Raw genomic sequence first — 17159 nt, forward strand, 5'->3', positions numbered from 1 at the left:
CCCGAGCTCGACGTCAGGACAATCCCGGCGCTCGAGCCGACCGACCCGACCCGACCTGGGAGCGGCATGTCAGCGATCAGCTTGCTCGGTCTGGCGAGAGCAGAGTTCGACTATGAGGCCAGAGAAGCGGAGGAAGTCTCCATCAAGGAGGGCGATGTGCTCTACATTATCGAAGATGACGATGCCGAGTCAGTTGGAGCACCCTGTCAGCCCCTACAGCCGCTGATCATGGCATGTCCAGATGGTGGAAGATCCGGGCAAAGGTGTCGCCTTCGTCCGACGAGCCCGAGGGAGCGACCGGCCTTGTTCCTGCGAGCTACCTCGAGCCCATGCAGCCCATCTCACGCGCAATAGCGACTTATGCCTACCAAGCGACCAACGAGGAAGAGCTCACAGTCGTCGACGATGAGCCTCTCAATGTCTACGAGGACGACGGAGAGTGGACGCTGGTGGGGCGCGTAGATGAGTCCGGTCAGAGAGGCGTGGGCTACATGCCAACAAGCTATCTCACGGCAAGTCAGGCTCCCCGGCAGTAAGTCAACTGCTGACATTGCAGCACAGATCACGGATGAGACCGTGTCGCCTGTCGCTGCACATGAGGAAGACGAAGTCTACGAGGAAGCAGAGGAGAACGCGCCAATTGCGATTGCATCAGCGCCGAGCGTACCCGCTCTCGCCCGCAATGGCGCAACAAAGACGCCTGTCAAGATCTGGAGTGTCTCTGTGCGGTTGCCGTTGTCTCTCTGGCGATCGAGCTGACAGCAAGAGCAGGAGCTTGACGGCAAGAAGAAGAAAAAGAAAGGCAGCCTAGGCATAGGCAATGGAGCGCTTTTCTTCGCCAGTGAGAGTGATAAGGCGCCAGTACAACAGCGCAGTATAGTAGATCTTCAGACATGGGATACCGAAAAGTCGAAGCAGATCAAGATCCAGTTTGCGGACGATATCGAGCTCATCTTTTCGACCTCGAAGGATGCATTAGAAGAGATTGTGCAAAAGCTCGAAGCCGAACTCGAAGCGCACACCGGTGCTACGCCTCGACAGAATACTACCAATACGCCCGTGCCTGCTCCGCCTCCGATAGCTGCGCTCGGTCCCGCTCCCCCACCGCCCAAAGCGCCTTCGCCACCGCCAGAAGAACATTACAGCGCTCCAGTCCCACCTCCACGGCCACAAGCAGTCAGATCGCTTTCTGAGAAGACCGGCGTGGCTCTGTATGACTTCTCGGGCGAGGGCGATGACGAGCTCTCTATCCAAGAGGGAGACCAACTTGTAATTCTTGATGATAGCTCCAACGAAGAATGGTGGAAAGTGCGAAAAGCCGAAGACGGCTCGGAAGGCGTCGTCCCTGCCAGCTATGTCGGCACCGAAGACGAGCATCAGCAGCAACAGGCACAGGAACAGGACGAAGAGGATACGGCTGCACCGCTCGTTGCGCAATCTCGGTCTGATCCCTCTGCTGCTCGACGCGAGCAAGAGAGGAGCGATGCAAGACGAGCCAGACAGCTTGCAGAAGAAGAAGCAGCTGCTGAAGATCAGAGGCGGAAGCAGAAGTCTGAAGCCCGTCGGAGGAGAGAAATGGACAATAGCCGGTCAGGCGCTGCGCCACCGAATGCTGCTCCTCGACCTAGCTCATCCTCTGGAACGAGCGAGCGTAGTAAGTTCATTTTGCTTTCTGCCGTGCCGCACTCACAGTGAATCACAGAGCCTGCGGCAGATCAGACGCGAATATGGAAAGACAGAACTGGACAATTCAAGGTCGAAGCTCAATTTCTTGGTCTTAACAATGGCAAGATACGGCTCCACAAGCTCAATGGCGTAATCATTGAGGTACCGGTCGCCAAGATGTCGCCCGATGATATACAATTTCTGCAGTCAATCACGAAACGGTCTTCGAAGGATGGCGAAGATGATATTGCGCTGGCAAAGCTCAGATCAGCTCGGCCGAGCTCAGGCTCGCAGCGTCCGTCGACCTCCTCGCGTCGATCTGATCCTGCCACGCCGTCGCGCTCCAAACCAGCGCGAAAGGCGACGATGGACTGGTTCGGCTTCTTTCTGGAAGCGGGCTGCAGTGTGGATGACTGCACTCGCTATGCCAACAACTTCGAACGAGACCGCATGGACGAGAATGTCCTGCCTGATCTCGAGCCGGCGACGATGCGCAGTCTTGGTCTACGCGAAGGCGACGTTATCCGTGTCAGCCGACTCATCAAGCAACGCTTTGCAGCACCAAACGTACCCAACAAGCCGGATACAGACACTGACCAGCTAGCGGAGGACGAAGCAATGGCTCGCAAGTTGCAAGAACAAGAGAATGCCGGCAGCACTGCGGGTGGCTCGCTCTTTACGTCTGCATCTGGCGGCCTCAAGACAACACGGCGTGGACGTCCTCCTGTTGGCCGATCTGCACCGTCCATCGCTTCGATCAGTGACAGTATTGCCTCGGCTAGCTCGCAGCTCAGCGCAGCGGTACCTGCACGGCCTACTTCCGCAAACGAAATTGAGACCCGCCCGTCACGGTCGGCATCCAATGCGACATCGAGCGGCTTCGATGATGATGCATGGACTGTCAAGCCCTCGTCAAAGCCAAGTACGCCTGCACCACCACCACCGCCCGCACCAACTGCACCCGCACAAGCTGTCGTCAAGCCTGCCTCGCCGGCGCCGGCGCCGACACCCGCGACACGACCGGAAGTCGAAAGAGCGCCAAGCTCGACGCAAGACTACAACGAAAGGTTGCTTGCTCAGCTCGGTATTGGCAGTCAGCAGAATCAGCGACCGGCACACCAGCCTCCTCCAGTCATCAATGGACCGCGAGGGCCTCTGGCGCCTGTCGCCGCTAACGGTCCGCTCTTGGCACCTCTCGTACCTACAAACACGGGCATCAATCGCTTTGTGCCCACGCGTCCTGGTGCGCAGCCAGGTCTCGCGCCACAACAGACAGGCTTCGCTCAGCCTGGTCCTCAGCTGTACGCGCAGCCGACAGGCATGAACGCTCAACTGTACCCTCAACAGACCGGCTTTCAGCAGCCTCAGCAAAGTTTCCAGCAACCACAGCAGCTCTATCCGCAGCAAACAGGCTATCAGCAGCCGATGCAGACCGGTCTCTATCCCCAGCAAGGACAACTTCAGCAGATGGGAATGATGCAGCCTCAGCAGACTGGCTATCAATCGCCCGCGCCCGCTCTGCAACAACCTCCGCAGCAGACTGGCTTTGGACAACAAGCGCCTATCCCTTCGCTCTCGACGTTTGGGCCGCAGAACGGCGCATCGTCTGCAGGCCAGTCAACAGGCTCTACGCAGTATCAGCCTTCGAATGTGTTTGCATCGATGAAGGCCGGCACGTTTGGCAACAAATCATCGCAGCTCGGTCCCCAGTCGGAGCAAAAGTACGATGTTTTGCGCGCCCAGCCTACAGGTGTGTTTTGCTCTTGGGACTGCATGCCTGTGCTCACGAGGCAAACAGGCTACAACGGAGGCATGATGCCGCAGCAGACCGGCTTCCAGCAGCCCCAGATGACTGGCTTTCAGCCTCAGCTGACGCCCCAGATGACCGGCTACGCGCCACAGCAGCAACAGATGTTCGGTCAAGCACAACAGCAGCAACAGCAGCAGCCATATTGGAGATAATCGAGATGCAGAGCCATTTCACCAGCCCCAAGTGCCTGCTCCACCTGTTACTTCTGCGTAAGCATTGAGAATCGCGCGGGGACGTGGCCGTACCCTTGAAACCTTTCTTGCCGCCTGTGATCTCTCTGAAGCTCTTCGTCAGCATCTGGGCAGGCCACATAGGGGAGCGACCGACGAAGTGAGCCAAGAGCCATAGAAGTCGCCCTCTGCTCTGTTCAATCAGCTGCAATCAAGTCTAGGCAAAGATGGCGAACCTTGTGGAATGACCTTCTCGTCGTCGACCGAGCACTCGTAGGACGTCGCGTAGAAGGCCATGTAGTCCTTGATGGGTCGGAAGCGAGGCGAAGGATCGGGGTAGCTCCAGATGCGCGCCCTGATGTTGCCGCAGTCGTGATAGCTCGCTCTGCCCTTCCATTCGCAGAAGCTGGATCGTGCGTTGGGCTTGAGGAGATCGAGTTTGACATCGCTTGGTGGGATATAGTAGGTAGGCTGCTGACGACATCAGTCAGCATTCTGGACTGCACGGCAGCGACGGACGGGATGCGATGTCTCGAGGACCCTGTAGCCTTTGGTGGTGTCGGCGAGCGTGATGCGCTCTTTCGTCGAGGGATCGACGTAGATGACCCTCAGCCGGCGAGGTGAGGGCTCAAGGGTAGGTGGTCGAGTGTAGGGAGGCTCCCAGACACTCTCGAGCTTGCGTTCGGTCGACATGCTTCGTAGGCTTGGCAGTCGAGGGCCAGTGAGATCGAGGGTGAGCAGGCAGAGCAGCGCTCGACTGGCCAGATTGACAACGTCTGTGCGATCGCGGAGTCGATTGTCACGTCAAGCCTGTCAAGGAGGAGGAGCAGGTGCCCCGAGACGACGACGAGATCCTCGTGGCGGCGACGGCCATGCTGCAGACAGATCCTCACCTCTTCCCTCTCAGGTCGAGCAGCCAACGTCTGGACATCCTAGCGGGGACCCCGGGAAGCAACCGCCGTCGTACGCAACGCTAATCGTGACCACGTCGCATGTCGTGGCGCCAGTGCGCAAGTGAGTGACCGATAGCCAAGAAAATACGAGACGGACAACATGCGACATGACCCTGAAACAGCCCCTCTCTGCACGCTTCTCCAAAGAGCCGCTAGCCCAGACTGCTTTGTAAGCAAGACAGAAGCGACTCCATCGGCTGTGCCTCGTGGTCTTGCGCGTCTGTGGGAGCGACGACGGACGACTGTTTGTGACGTCGGGCCGATCGTGCGCTGTTGCCCGTCCGAAACCCGAAGAAAGTCTCAATCGACGAGAACCAAGCGATGAGTGTTCCCCGGCCACCGGGCTCCGAGGACGATCCTCAGAGTAAGCCAACTTGACCGGCTCTGCTTCTCTCCGGTTCACGCTCTGAGCACGCTTTGCCGGGGTCCTTACCTGCTCTCAAACTCTCGTTCCGGAGCAAGAAGGCATCGTGCTGAGTCTGTTTGGCTGTTGCAGACACGGACTCCCACGGTCAACCCCTCAGTGGGCTCTCAGCTGGACTGCACGAGCCTGGCAGAGCGAGCGACAGCTTTGACCTCGTGACCAGCGCGACCTTGCAAGCACGACATGGCGAGAGTGCTGCCACCTCAGGACCAAACGAGCGACAGAGCTACAGAGGCCATCGCACCAATGCTTCCCAGCAGCTCTATGGCGGCATCCCGATCCCTTGCGGATCACCCAGCTTGCCCTCTCGCGTGGAGACACCGGCAGAACTCGGCCTCGGCTTGACGGAGAGCTTTGACAAACACGCTATCGATGTCAAGCATGTGCCAGACATCTCCGTCAACGGAGACACGCGCGCCAGGTCATTGACTGAGCCTCGCGCGCTGGCCCACGTCGTCGATCATCATCATCATCACCACCACCAACCTCTGTACTTCCCGGTCGGATCGCCGCCCTTGCCCGATCATCACATCGTCTCGATGCAGAGTCTGCCCAAAGCAGCCTCCCAGCTGACCTCACCGCACGGCTACTCTCAGTCTCCCTCATCATACCTTCCATCGATGACCTCAAAGTACTATCAGCCGGTAGCATCGCCCGATCCGGCCCACTATGGATACCAACGGCCGCATGCAGTCAATGCACAGAACGATCATGCAGGATCTGTACCTCATCAGCGCGCCTATAGCTTCTCGACGGGCTACACGACCGGCTATGCGCCTTATGCTTCATCGAGCGCGTCCAATTATGGCGCGCGACTCAACGGACAAGCATCTCATCTGATTTCACCGACCATGGCCTATCCTGGAACGCCTGGTCCTTCCTCCTGGTCATCGGCCGGCTCGAGCTATGGAGGGTCTGCTCGTTCGACCACGCCAGGCCTGACGCGTCATCAGCCCTACCCTCCCACCGCGCAGAGTAACGGCTCCCGTTCGTACAAGACCTCAGGTGCCGAACGTACCCGAAAAGGTAGTCTCGCTCTCCCACCGGAGATCTACAGTCCTCCGTCCACCTCTCTTGCTCATCCTGGCCTGCCCAACTCGCCACAACAGAACCTGCATCTCATGTCAGGCTATGGTCCCAGCTTTGCAGGCGGTATCCCTCATAGCGCAACGGCCATCCTTCCCTTCCCGAGCGATGGCCCTCCTCCCATCAAGTCGACCTTTACAAGCGGCCGCCGTAGCTCGAATGGCAAAGCAACAGTGCGCTCCTTGTGCGTTGCCGTCCTCCCGCCGCTGACTATTGTGCAGCGCTTTGTGGCCACAATGATCGAACTCCTCAACGATCCTGACCGTCAAGACTACATTCGTTGGACACCAGACGGTGATGCCTGGATCTGTGATCCCAGTGAGCACGCATACGAGCTTGCCCAGCCAGACTGATCGATCCTCAGCGCATCCCTCTTTCGTACCGGAAGTGCTCGAAGCCAACTTCAGTCATAAGAATCTTTCGAGCTTTGCGTTCGTCAGACTCGAAATCCGTCATCATCTGTACTAACTCCGGGATCCCCCGACCAGACGTCAGCTGAACGCATACGGGTTCAAGCATCTGTCTGCTGATGAAATACCGGACGAGATCCCAGACAGCGAGCGTGGCCAATGGAAAGGTTACCGTCATCAGCTCTTCCATCGCGATCAGCAGAACGGCATCCATCTCCTTCGTCCACGTGCTCGCTCGCAGCGCAGAGAATCGGACGTGCTGCCCATGGTCCGTTCGCCGCCTCCGGGCTCGATGAGAAGAGATTTTACTCGACCGCCGCGCTCGTTCACGCGCAGTCTCACGAGCATGTAGAAGCATGCTCCACGCCCGGACATCGAGAAAGACTTCAGTGGGGCGACCTTTCATTATGCAGAGGGAGGATAGGAAGTGCTCATCATCTTGAGCGCTCTGCTGGACATTTTCGTACATACAAATGGACAACATGATTGCAGGCTGTGCATTCTACTTGATGTTGCGACATATTTCCAAGTATGCTATCGCAACGTATTCAAAGTCGGTCAAGTCATTGAAGACTTGCGCTGAAGCTCGCACGTAGGTCTTGCCGTTATGGAAGAAGCAAGGAGCAAAGCAGTCGTATTCGTCAAAGAGGATGTCTCTGATGGCATTCTTTTGCTTGTTGAAGTCGTCGACGGATGCGAAATCGACCGGCAGTCTGACGTTGACCATGCTCGCTGTCAAGGTGCCCTCTTCATTTTCTAAGACTTCTGTGCCGAGTATCTCTGCCATTCTCCGTCCTCCTCGCATAGCGAGGCCATGGGTGTACGTCTGTATACGTTGTTCTCCGCCGAGCATTTCGCGGAAGTCTAGTGCTGTCTCGATGGAAAGATAGCGCGAAATGTCCTCCGTCGCAGGCCAGTCCCAGCCGGCAGCAAAGGTAGCCCGACCTTGCGCAATGGGTATGTACGCGAATGCACTGCCTCTCTCATCAGCTCGGTCTGCACGGGCGAGCTGACAGACTCACATCGGGAACGGTTGGACAAGAGTATGCCATCGCTTGTCGGCGTAGAGCATACCAGCAGGTCGATGTGCATAGAGCCACTTGTGCAAGTTACCCTGCCAAAACGTGCTGTGAGCATCAGAGCATGCTGGTAGACGGCCTCGACCGACCGCAAAAAAATCTGGTTGGGCGCTTTTGAGGTCGATGGGCCGCTGACCCGGTTCATGTGCACCATCGACAAAGGAAACGACATTGTGCCGTTTGCATAAGCTAACGAGAGACTGCCAAGGAAGAGCGACGCCAGGCTGAGAGGATATGCCATCGAAGAAAGCGAATCTAACCGCGCCATTCTCGCGCACGATCATGCGTTCGAACGCATCGAGGAGGGCCTTGTCTGACAAGGGATAGTTGACCTGAACATCGAGCATGCTGAGCTCCAAGTCTGGCCGACTATCTATGATGTATTGTAGCGTGTTCCTCGCTGGGTCGTAGATCGTTGAGCCAACATGCAATATCTTATCGCCCTTTTGCCAAGGGAAGCTGCGCAGGATAGCATTGGTGGAGATCGTCGTATTGCCCACGACCGCGAGATCCTCCACGTCGCAGTTGAACAGCTTGGCCAATCGAGCGCGCGTTCTCGTGTAGACGGGCGCATAGTCTCGTTTCATGACCTTGTCAGGTGCTGCTTCCGTGCGTTCTCGCCAGTAGTGTGTCTGCTTTACGACCGGTTGAGGACACGCGCCATACGAGCCAGCGTTTAGATTAATGTAATTGCCGAAAGTCCAATATTGACGACCGAGAGCCTTTCCGAAGACAGGCAGTGTGTTTTCTGCCGGTCCTCCTGCCGATCCTCCTGTACGATCGGGTGTTATCTTGCCGTTCATGGCGCGTCGACGGTCTACTTCTGCGAATTCTTCCTCATCTTGTGAGGTGCCGACCCATCGATGGGATTTATCTTTGAGAAAGGCGGCAAAGTCCCAGAGACCTGACTCGAGACGATCTACGGAGGCCGACCACAAGTAGACGTCAACGCTCTGAGTCTGGTCTTGTGTGGCCTGAGACAGGTCGATCGGACTGAGGAGCGGAACGAGCGCTTCTGCGCCTTTGATCGCGCCTGTACGAGCTGCGGACAGTATATGTGCTTGCACTGTACGCCTGACGTACTCCTACGGGATGTCGTCAGTGAGGAGCTCATTTGCAAAGGGTCTCGAGCCTACGTCGCCTTCAAAAACATCGAGCAAGTCGACGTCGCTAGGTGATAGTCCCTGTACGATCGTGCCCCTTACACTCGCTTCTTCGCGGTCCAGCGCACGGCCTATGAGCTTCTGTGCGCTCTGGATGGGTATAACCGCAGGGTAGTCGGCATGTCTGACGTGATGACGAGTGTGCTCGTAGAGAACGGCGTCGGTAAAGGTTAGCTTATCGACAGCATGGCCGATGACTCGTTCGAGCACGCCTGGGTGCATGAGTGTGCCGTAAAAGAAGAGCGCTCGAGGCTCGCCATTGCGAGCAACGTCGACTCGGGCAGAGTCATGCTGCGTCATTGACTTGGGATGGGCGGCGGCGGCGGCGGCGGCGACGACGAGCGAAACCAGCAGAGACGCGCGTCGTCACTTGACGTCTTGCTCGACGACGAGCCTCAATGTGGCCGGCCTGACGCATCAAGATAAGTTCGGGTGGTGCTCACTCCAGTGTCTACTCAGCGTGCTGCAAGACTATTTGATCTCATCGGGCTTCTTTCGTGCTCCTCATTCTGCGTCAGCATCGCGATAGACTCAGCGTCTGATCCACGTACAAACCATGTTCTTCAGCGAGGATATTCTCGTCAAGCAACGAGGAGGTGATCTCGCGCTGCTCTGGATCGCTGCAACAGCGACGGGAGGCACAAAGTCACGCTTGCTCAGGAAGAAAGAGATCCTCACCTGCGCCTTGCCACAGGCATGCCAGTCGCTCATCACGCCACAAGAGCCAATGGCCTTGCGCCTCATGGCGTCACTCTTGCTCGGACTCACGCGCATCTACGCACACCAGATCGAGTCCCTGACACTGCAAGTCACCCAACTCAATCTAGCTCTCAAGAGGACAATGTTTGAAGATCTCCAAGCGAACTTGATCCTCAATAACCCTACTGCACATCCTCGTCATCCCAAGGCTATCAAAGGATCTGATCACCTCGATATAACAAAGTACAAAGGCCTCAATCGAGATCGGCTGATCGCTCTCAACGCGAACAAGACGCCAGCGACGACTTTGCCCAAACGCTACGAACAGCCGCTCATCGAGTACGCACTGGAGCGTGGCCTCGGTGCAGGTCCCTTTGCCATCGATGTGATCACAAGCTACAACGATCGTGCTTACGATGCAGCGCTGCAAGAGGTTGATGAGTCGAATCATACTAGCCTGTTTGATTTGCCATCGGACGAGCTCGTCCAGCATCATCACGATAAGCTCGCGCCGGCCGCATCCGTATTGTACGAAGCGTCTGTTGCCTTCTCAAGCTCATTCTCTCGCTACTCCGCAACGGCGAGCGCACAGGCAAGCTTCGATCTTGGAGAAGATGGAGAAGATGGTCAAGTCTGGTATGAACCTGAGCGAAGCCTTCTTCAGACCAATCGAACTGCGCCGATGTCGCGCACCTCTGCACGAATTGATATCCAGCAGACTCCTTCCTCTATCGAGCTCGGCAGAGGCCGCGAAGGCTCACTCTCGTTGTCGTTCCCGCGCGGTCATACCAAAGCCCGATCATCTTCAATCCTCGGAAGCAACACTCGCACTCAGGCTGCATCGTTCGACTTTGAGTTCGAGTTCGATCCCGAACAAGGTATCCTGGGCGGCTTCAGTCCCAGACTGGATGCCGCTCTTCGCGCTGCGGGCGACAATCTCGGGCGTCCGCCGCAAGGTAGTACTACTCGTCCCTATATCACCAAACAAAGCTTATAGCTGCAGAACGCGATGTATCGATCGTCGAGGGCGTGGGAGACGAGACGGGTGTCTTCAGACTCGGAGTGAGTTCGCTAAACCTCATTTCCGCCGGGTTGACGCCACAAAGCAGACTCCTAGTGGTAGCGTACGAGGCTACGAACCAGACGAGGACCTCGGTCCTGCTATTCCCTTTGAGGACGGTGCCTACGAATCACCTCGTATCTGGGAGCGCGCTTCGAGAACGCAGCCTCTCACGCCAGACCGTAGATCTGGCTCGCCAAGCTCGAGCAATGTGATGAATGGCAAACGTCACCGCAGTGAAGATGACCTCATGGCTTCAGACCATGCACCCAAGATCAAAAGAGCTCGTGCGCGTCGTCCAGTCGACTTGCTCGATAGCGAGATCTCTCTCGGCGATGCTGTGCTGAACAGCACTCGTTCGAGATACCTTACGGACATGCAGGCTCAACGCACGTATTCGGCTGCAAAGAAGTCGGAGCGTGACGCCAAGGATTGTGCAGAAGCGCTCGTGATGATGCCGATGGCGGGCATGAAAGCAGTTGCACTTCAGAATTTCCTCGTTGCTCCGTGCGACTCAGCTATTCGTGCCCGGCTGCTCGAAGCCCGTGGTCATTACATTGCTCATGTCCCTGCTATCAAACACTCACATCGTCATACACACGTCGGCGCCGGGGCCGTCCGCGAAGATGGTCAAATCGACTACGATGACCCGTCATGGCTTGACCCTTTTGGCGATCAAGGAGGCGCGCACGATCAGCAAGCTGACTATGAGCTCCAAGATGAATGGCCAGAAGTTGAAACCGGTCGTCAAGCACAAGTCGAACGTCCTCCGAGCCGCGTGCAATCGACCATGCCATGGAATCGTCTAGACGCATCTATCATTGAGGAGGACTATCCTGCACGCCCATCGTCTGCCCTCTCGCGTCGTTTCTCACTCGAGCCAGCCGGCCGTATGTCTCTGCCGAGACGCCGCAGCGATGCTACAGTAACCTCTCACTCGCATCCGCCTTCGCCTCCTCTCGACGCCGGCTATGCACCTCCGCTCGACGAGTCATTCGAAGGCTTCAAACAGGGTTTCCAGCCTGACATTAGCTCAGACATATCGTCGAAGCAGGATTCTGCCAACTTTCTCACTTACCTGACTCTGCTCTCGACCAAAGAAGACGATTTGCTTCTTTCGGATGTTGCGCCCGTCATCTCCACCAAGCCGCGCGTCGCAGCCCAAGCGTTCTATCACATCCTCACTTTCGCCTCGCAGGGCGTCATCGATGTATCTCAGTCGCAGGACAAAGAGATCCACATTGCTCTGCGAAGCCGTTCGTGACATTAACATCTACTCCAACAAAGGTTGGCCCCTCGTCTGTTCGTTGCAACGCACTAGCTACACACATGACATTGCATCCAAGGTGTATATCAAAAAGATCCTATCTGCGAGAATGCGCCTCGAGCTCCTCGAGCGTCATAAAGCTCTTGCCTTGTTGCGCAGGCGGAGGCAGTCCACCAGGGGTGCCTCTGCTCGCATTCAGTAACGCCATGAGATCGAAGCCATTCAGATTCGCTGCGGGCTGCGGCTGCGAAGGCTGCCGATGGTGCGTTTGCTGAAATGCATCAAAGTCCTGTTGCTGTTTCTGCTGGTGATGCATCTGCTGCTTCTGTCGCTCTCTGAAGGCCTGTTGTTCCTGCTGCTGATAGATCTGTTGCTGTTGCATCGCAGCCAGCATCTGCGTCGGCATCTGATTCAGCCCTGGGATATTCATGCCAGGCGGCATGCCAGTCAGTGGCGAGGCAGACGCCATCGGGCCATTTTGCAAAATCGTATTGACGGGCACGTTCTGCAAGTTGGGTATGCCGTAATGCTGATTCTGTTGCTGATGTTGGCTCTGATGCTGCTGAGCGAGTCTCGCAGCCAAGGCAGGGTTTTGGAGGATGCGCGGATCATCTCGTAATTGCGGCGGTAAGCTGGCAAGTACGTTCTCTGGCGAGAGATAGGGCTGTCCCTTACTGACATTCGAGCTGTTCCCGTTATAGCCGGGCGGGCCTCGAGCAAACATGGGTGATTGTCCGGCTGAAGCAGCGTGGTGCGGCAACGGGGCATGATGGGGCGAAGGCGCATGATGAGGCATGACGCCTGCCAGATGAGGCGGTAGCGGCGACGTTGAAGCATGCGAGTGCTGTTGTCGCTGTCTCGCTTGCGTATGATCAGACAACTGCTGCTGCTGACCCGCGTGCTGATGCTGTGGCTGGCCCAGCAGAGCTAGCAAATTTGGCAGATTCGCTTGGGTCTGCTGCTGGCCTTCGAATCCGAGCTGAACTCGTGGCGCCTGCTGAGGCTGCGCATCGTGAACTTGTCTGAATTCGAAGCCTGGCGGCAGAGCAGGTTGCTGCTGCTGCTGCTGCTGCTGCCTATTTGCTTCCTGAGGCGGTCGTGGTTGCGCAGGCATGCTGAGCATACTCATTAGGCGTTGCATGCTTTCTTGGTCAGCAGAATTCGCTGGCGGCTGAGGTCGGCTTGTTGGCGCTTCACTCAGTCCTGGCGAAAGATCGCTGCTAGCTTTAGCTTGCGCTGCCTTCTTTTCATCCCCAAAGAAGCGTGCGAATCGACTTGAGCGTGGGGGAGCAGAGCTATCGGCTTCCGTCGCAGTCGGAGGCGCCCTCGCTAGATAGTCTGGCGAAAGCATGCTTTGCTTCGCAGGCGGTGCAGCTTCTGCAGTCGGGACCTTGAAGCTCGCTGGCGGCTCAAGCGGTCGTTCTGGCTCGCTCGGAGGCAAGCCTGCTTTTTTGCGCTCGAGCTCTTTCATTTCTGCTTTCCATGCTTGTATAGAGTCCAATTGACCCGATCCTCCTGCTTTGCCGCCCAGACCATCATCGAGCGAGTCTGACGGTGCATCCCAAGCTGCGGAAGAATCCATAGACCAGCCAGGTGCTGACGAACTCTGACCGTCATCACGCGTTGTGTCGTCTGCCCAAGCCGGTCGACCGAAGCCACGTTCTCTGGAGCGCTCGTCACGCTGAGCATGGCGGTCTCTGTCTCGTTCTCGTCCAGCTTCTTGGCGCATTTTGCGTTCATCGCTCAGGCCTACATGGCGATCTGATGGGCCCGTACGTGCAGCCGGACGGTCTGTTCGCCAGCCTGCTTCTGCTGCTCTGCCATCTCGGCGAGCGGCAAAGGGTTGAGCAGCGCCTGCAGCGTTGCTCCTGTCTTGCTCGCTTGGAGCACTGCTCGATGGCTTGCCAGCCTCCTTGTCTCGCGTCTGCGCAATGCATTTAGCTTGTCATATCTTCATTGATCGTTGCACGCACCCGTCTTGCACGCATCGCGCCTGGCTCTTCATCCTCACCGAAGCGACCGAATCCATTGAAGGGATTCGCTTTGGCAAGTCTGCCGTCAGCGCCGCGATTGCCTGCTCGTGCACTTTCGCCTTGCCGCATGCCATCATATCGTCCAGGCCCATTGCGCTGATGAGGTGGTGAAGTTGCATGCTGCTGAACATTTGGCGAGCGACTGTATGAGCCCTTTTCGGTTTGTCCAGGGCCGTAGTGATCTCTCCCTGAGCCTGGTATGGACATGCGAATAGGCGGCGGATCGTAGTCACTGGCATCCCGCCGTCAGCGTGGAACGGCTAACAGCTGTTCGTTCGGCTTACCCATACCACTCCTTAAGGTCTCTTAGCGCTTCTGGACGTTTAATGAGCGGGCTCTTGCTGAGCGCGAGCAAGAAGCGCTTGTCATAGACGCCGGTCGAGTCCAGCTGCTTTGCAGCTGTCGGCTTGATAGGTGAAGTAGAGATCATATCCATCTTTTGAGAGAGCGCAGATGGCCCAGCGACGCTCGTCGGCAAGTCGGGACCATTTGGGGTGCTCTGACCAGATGAGGAAGACGAGCGGTCATTCTCAATGTCGAGTCTGTGGAACATGGACGACATCTTGCTCACACTCGTACGGTCACGAGAGGGCGGCTCCCAAGTTACTTCGTCTGTCAGGATCCGTACGAGCTGCTCTTCACAGCTTGGTTCGCTCTGTCCGCACACGAGAGGCTGCCTCTCTGCCGGTGTGCGCTGCTGATCGCTCGCTGGGCAGACAAGCGCACCAGGCTCGAGGCAGCTTTGATTCTGGCTTGCCGTTTCGCGTAAGGAACACACGATAAAGTGAAGGTGGCGCCCGACGATGCCTGCCTGCCATGCTCTCGGCTCCGCTCAGTCACCGTACCCGCAAGAACTTCATTCTATGCTCACTGGTCCGCAAGCCTATGCTTACTTCATCAAGATCGCTGGCGAGGATCCTTCCGCGATCATGATTCGGGACTTCAGTGGTCCGTTTAGCCCTTTTTGCACCTCGACTGCGAGCATGCGAGTGCTTGCCGTAGAGACGCAGCGCCCTATCAGTCCAAACGCAATCCCAATGATGCAAGCTTCTGAGTCAGAGCCATTGACGCGCCAACAGATCGTGCGACCTTGCCCATCTCATCTTTAAAAAGTGGCTCGTCTCCTGGGACTGTATCTCGATCCTTTGCTCACCAAGCCACAAGGTAGCGCATTCACCGCCGTGCGAAGGCTCAGTCAGAACCCCAGGGTAAAGTATGAAGAAGCTGCATGGGTGCTTCTACACCTTTGTCCTTGCCTAGCACAAGGGTCTCTGCCCTAATGCGTGAGCTTCCCCCTGGCATCTGAGAAGGCGCTCACCGGCTCGCAAGTGATGATGCCATCGAGCGAATCATAGGCCGGCAGAATCTCGCCGTCGCCACCTCTGATGCTCGTCATCACCTGGCCATTGATGCAATGATAGCCGTATTGGCCGCATTGATTCCACTGTGTGCCTATCAGCCGCGAGAGCGCCAAGAGGCAAATGACCGCCCACAGGCTCGCCTTGCGGCGTCGTGCCGAGGGTAGCGCCGTAAATACCGGGGCGAATGCAGAACGAATCATGGTTATCCGCGTGACCGGGATCCTGCAAGCGCGATGAAGCGAGACGGACTGCGAGTCAGACGAAAGTACCTTCACAGCAAGCTCTGCCAGAGATCTCGTCATCGTCAGCCAAAACGCTATCCTGCAACGAAAAGTTTCCACTTGCGAACATATTGGCCTTGAGGGCAGAAGCTGATATGAAGGCATGTTACGGCAGCAAACGCGCAAGCAAGCACAAGCGACTTGAACAGCATTTTGGTCTCCTTCAGTGAGGTCAAGCAAGCAGAGAATTCTTGTCTTCGCCGCCTTGACAGCTAGCAAAGGAGATCGTATCGCATTCCGTAGGCACAGCAACAGACAGTGCAACCGAATGCGTACAACCAATGCTCGGCTCCATAGCAGTCACCGATGCTTTCTCAGCACAGTGCTCTCTGTGACTCACATTCGACTTGGTTACTTTCAACCAGAAGCATAGCTCGCCAGCTTTCAAGTGATGGTACCATTGATCATGTCGTATGCCAGTATCGGCTTACCGTTCAAGTCTTTGAAGTGACTAATCACTTTGCCGTCAATAGAATGATTAACGTACTGTCCGCATTGCAGCCACTGTACGCTTGTCAGATCTGGGAACAAGCCAGAAGCAGGGCGCTGACAGGCTCGCCACGGATGGTCTGGCCAACCCCTGCATTGCTCGCGCTCGGCTGAATGCAAAAAGAGTCACGGTTTTCCGAATGACCAGAATCCCGTGAAGATGTTCAGACGAGCAAGAGAGCGAATTTTGAATCTACAGGCCTTGACGACTAGTATTGTCGTCGTGACGATCACATTGCATTTCTCTCTATGAATACAAGCAGAGCGCCCACGAACATGTACGCCGCCCGGGCACGAGCTGATGTGAAGGCACATTACCAAAACGACGGTGTATGCGAAACCAATTCAAAATTGAAGAGCATTGTCGTTACTGTGCGTGAATCAGCAATCAACTCAGATCCTGCGAGGTTGCTGGTATTGATAGAGGTTGCTGGTATTGATAGAGATAGTAGTGTAGCCGGTGTCGTTCCTCGACCGAAAGGCGACGGCCAAAAGTCATGGGAACCGTTGCATCTCATGGAAACCGTAGCGATCCTGGAGACAGGCAATGATGCAGGACAACAAGCGACTGCGACGATGTGCATGCAATCACCGGTAGACATTTCAGCATGTGTCAGCCTGAACGCAGATGAGCTTGGAGGTCTATCGGCTGCAGAACATTTACCCGAATACAATGCATAGAGTATCCTGCCGAGTCTTGGAGTGTGTAACGACCGCCGTTGTTGGGCTGTTCCTTACTCTGCACGGTGCCGTCCAGGCAAACGTACTGATACTGTCCGCATTTGTTCCAACTGTACCGCAAGGAAACTAAGCTGAGCGGATTCGATTTGAAAGTGAGACTTGCGGTTCGTTGTTAGGAGTCGTACCGAGAGGATAATCATACAGCGAGAAGATGCAAAAGCTGTCGTGGGTGTCCGATTCATCGGGATGCTGCAGACACGTGAGCGAGGCATGGATGGCGTGCATCGACGCACTTCGACGGCGAGCTCTACCAAGTTCCTCGCTTGAGCGAAATGTCAGTCTGGAAAGCAGGATACGCACGAACGAATTGTGCCGGTGGCAGACAGATGTTGATGTTCTTGAGGCACGAGGCGAGCGTGACGAGGCACGAGGCGATTAGAATGTTCAAAAGCATCTTTGTCCGTAAGTCTGCTGGGCGGATGAAAACGGCCGATGTCACGAGAGGATATAGAGGCGACAACGGCATGA

General features: G+C 56.4%; 7 protein-coding genes across 7 annotated transcripts; 3 read left to right on the plus strand and 4 right to left on the minus strand.

Annotated features, from left to right (window-relative positions):
- Positions 1–66: 66 nt before the first annotated feature.
- On the plus strand, positions 67–3627 carry L969DRAFT_93884 (uncharacterized protein; the record flags this gene model as incomplete). Its single annotated transcript, XM_014713168.1, has 6 exons — positions 67–188; positions 242–512; positions 562–723; positions 772–1654; positions 1703–3415; positions 3464–3627. 6 exons carry the CDS (start codon positions 67–69, stop codon positions 3625–3627), a joined length of 3315 nt encoding a protein of 1104 aa, XP_014568654.1.
- L969DRAFT_73392 (uncharacterized protein) lies at positions 3628–4591 on the minus strand. The gene is made up of 4 exons (XM_014713169.1): positions 4539–4591; positions 4165–4402; positions 3882–4116; positions 3628–3833 (listed from the first exon to the last, which is right to left on the minus strand). Exons 1-4 carry the CDS (start codon positions 4574–4576, stop codon positions 3766–3768), a joined length of 579 nt encoding a protein of 192 aa, XP_014568655.1. The 5' UTR covers positions 4577–4591; the 3' UTR covers positions 3628–3765.
- Positions 4592–4705: 114 nt separating this feature from the next.
- On the plus strand, positions 4706–7010 carry L969DRAFT_73394 (uncharacterized protein; the record flags this gene model as incomplete). The annotated part of the gene is made up of 5 exons (XM_014713170.1): positions 4706–4767; positions 5123–6281; positions 6330–6426; positions 6473–6539; positions 6597–7010. 5 exons carry the CDS (start codon positions 4706–4708, stop codon positions 6868–6870), a joined length of 1659 nt encoding a protein of 552 aa, XP_014568656.1. The 3' UTR covers positions 6871–7010.
- Positions 6957–9091, minus strand: L969DRAFT_86671 (uncharacterized protein). Its single transcript, XM_014713171.1, has 4 exons — positions 8734–9091; positions 7687–8682; positions 7541–7632; positions 6957–7492 (listed from the first exon to the last, which is right to left on the minus strand). Exons 1-4 carry the CDS (start codon positions 9058–9060, stop codon positions 7021–7023), a joined length of 1887 nt encoding a protein of 628 aa, XP_014568657.1. The 5' UTR covers positions 9061–9091; the 3' UTR covers positions 6957–7020.
- Positions 9092–9316: 225 nt separating this feature from the next.
- On the plus strand, positions 9317–11783 carry L969DRAFT_81914 (uncharacterized protein; the record flags this gene model as incomplete). The annotated part of the gene is made up of 3 exons (XM_014713172.1): positions 9317–10415; positions 10457–10521; positions 10569–11783. 3 exons carry the CDS (start codon positions 9317–9319, stop codon positions 11781–11783), a joined length of 2379 nt encoding a protein of 792 aa, XP_014568658.1.
- On the minus strand, positions 11544–15380 carry L969DRAFT_73400 (uncharacterized protein; the record flags this gene model as incomplete). Its single annotated transcript, XM_014713173.1, has 4 exons — positions 11544–13710; positions 13760–14051; positions 14104–14567; positions 15138–15380. The coding sequence occupies 4 exons, from the start codon at positions 15378–15380 to the stop codon at positions 11884–11886; spliced, it is 2826 nt and encodes a 941-aa protein (XP_014568659.1). The 3' UTR covers positions 11544–11883.
- A 1173-nt stretch (positions 15381–16553) lies between these two features.
- L969DRAFT_93890 (uncharacterized protein) lies at positions 16554–17085 on the minus strand (the record flags this gene model as incomplete). The annotated part of the gene is made up of 4 exons (XM_014713174.1): positions 16554–16568; positions 16615–16741; positions 16795–16880; positions 16996–17085. 4 exons carry the CDS (start codon positions 17083–17085, stop codon positions 16554–16556), a joined length of 318 nt encoding a protein of 105 aa, XP_014568660.1.
- Positions 17086–17159: the final 74 nt, after the last annotated feature.

This window comes from Mixia osmundae (assembly GCF_000708205.1).
Source record: "Mixia osmundae IAM 14324 unplaced genomic scaffold scaffold_4, whole genome shotgun sequence".
NCBI classification, from domain to species: domain Eukaryota; kingdom Fungi; phylum Basidiomycota; class Mixiomycetes; order Mixiales; family Mixiaceae; genus Mixia; species Mixia osmundae.

What these genes read in the sequence shown, in the direction of transcription:
- L969DRAFT_86671 (XM_014713171.1), bottom strand. Translation starts at nt 9,060, where the DNA reads ATGACGCAGCATGACTCTGCCCGAGTCGACGTTGCTCGCAATGGCGAG. An exon ending in TCGATGTTTTTGAAGGCGAC is followed by an intron (nt 8,683 to 8,733) that starts GTAGGCTCGAGA and finishes GACATCCCGTAG; the next exon opens with GAGTACGTCAGGCGTACAGT. An exon ending in CTTGTCCAACCGTTCCCGAT is followed by an intron (nt 7,493 to 7,540) that starts GTGAGTCTGTCA and finishes TGAGAGAGGCAG; the next exon opens with TGCATTCGCGTACATACCCA.
- L969DRAFT_73392 (XM_014713169.1), bottom strand. Translation starts at nt 4,576, where the DNA reads ATGTCCAGACGTTGGCTGCTCGACCTGAGAGGGAAGAG. An exon ending in CTCGACCTGAGAGGGAAGAG is followed by an intron (nt 4,403 to 4,538) that starts GTGAGGATCTGT and finishes CAATCTGGCCAG; the next exon opens with TCGAGCGCTGCTCTGCCTGC. An exon ending in CGAGAAGGTCATTCCACAAG is followed by an intron (nt 3,834 to 3,881) that starts GTTCGCCATCTT and finishes TGAACAGAGCAG; the next exon opens with AGGGCGACTTCTATGGCTCT.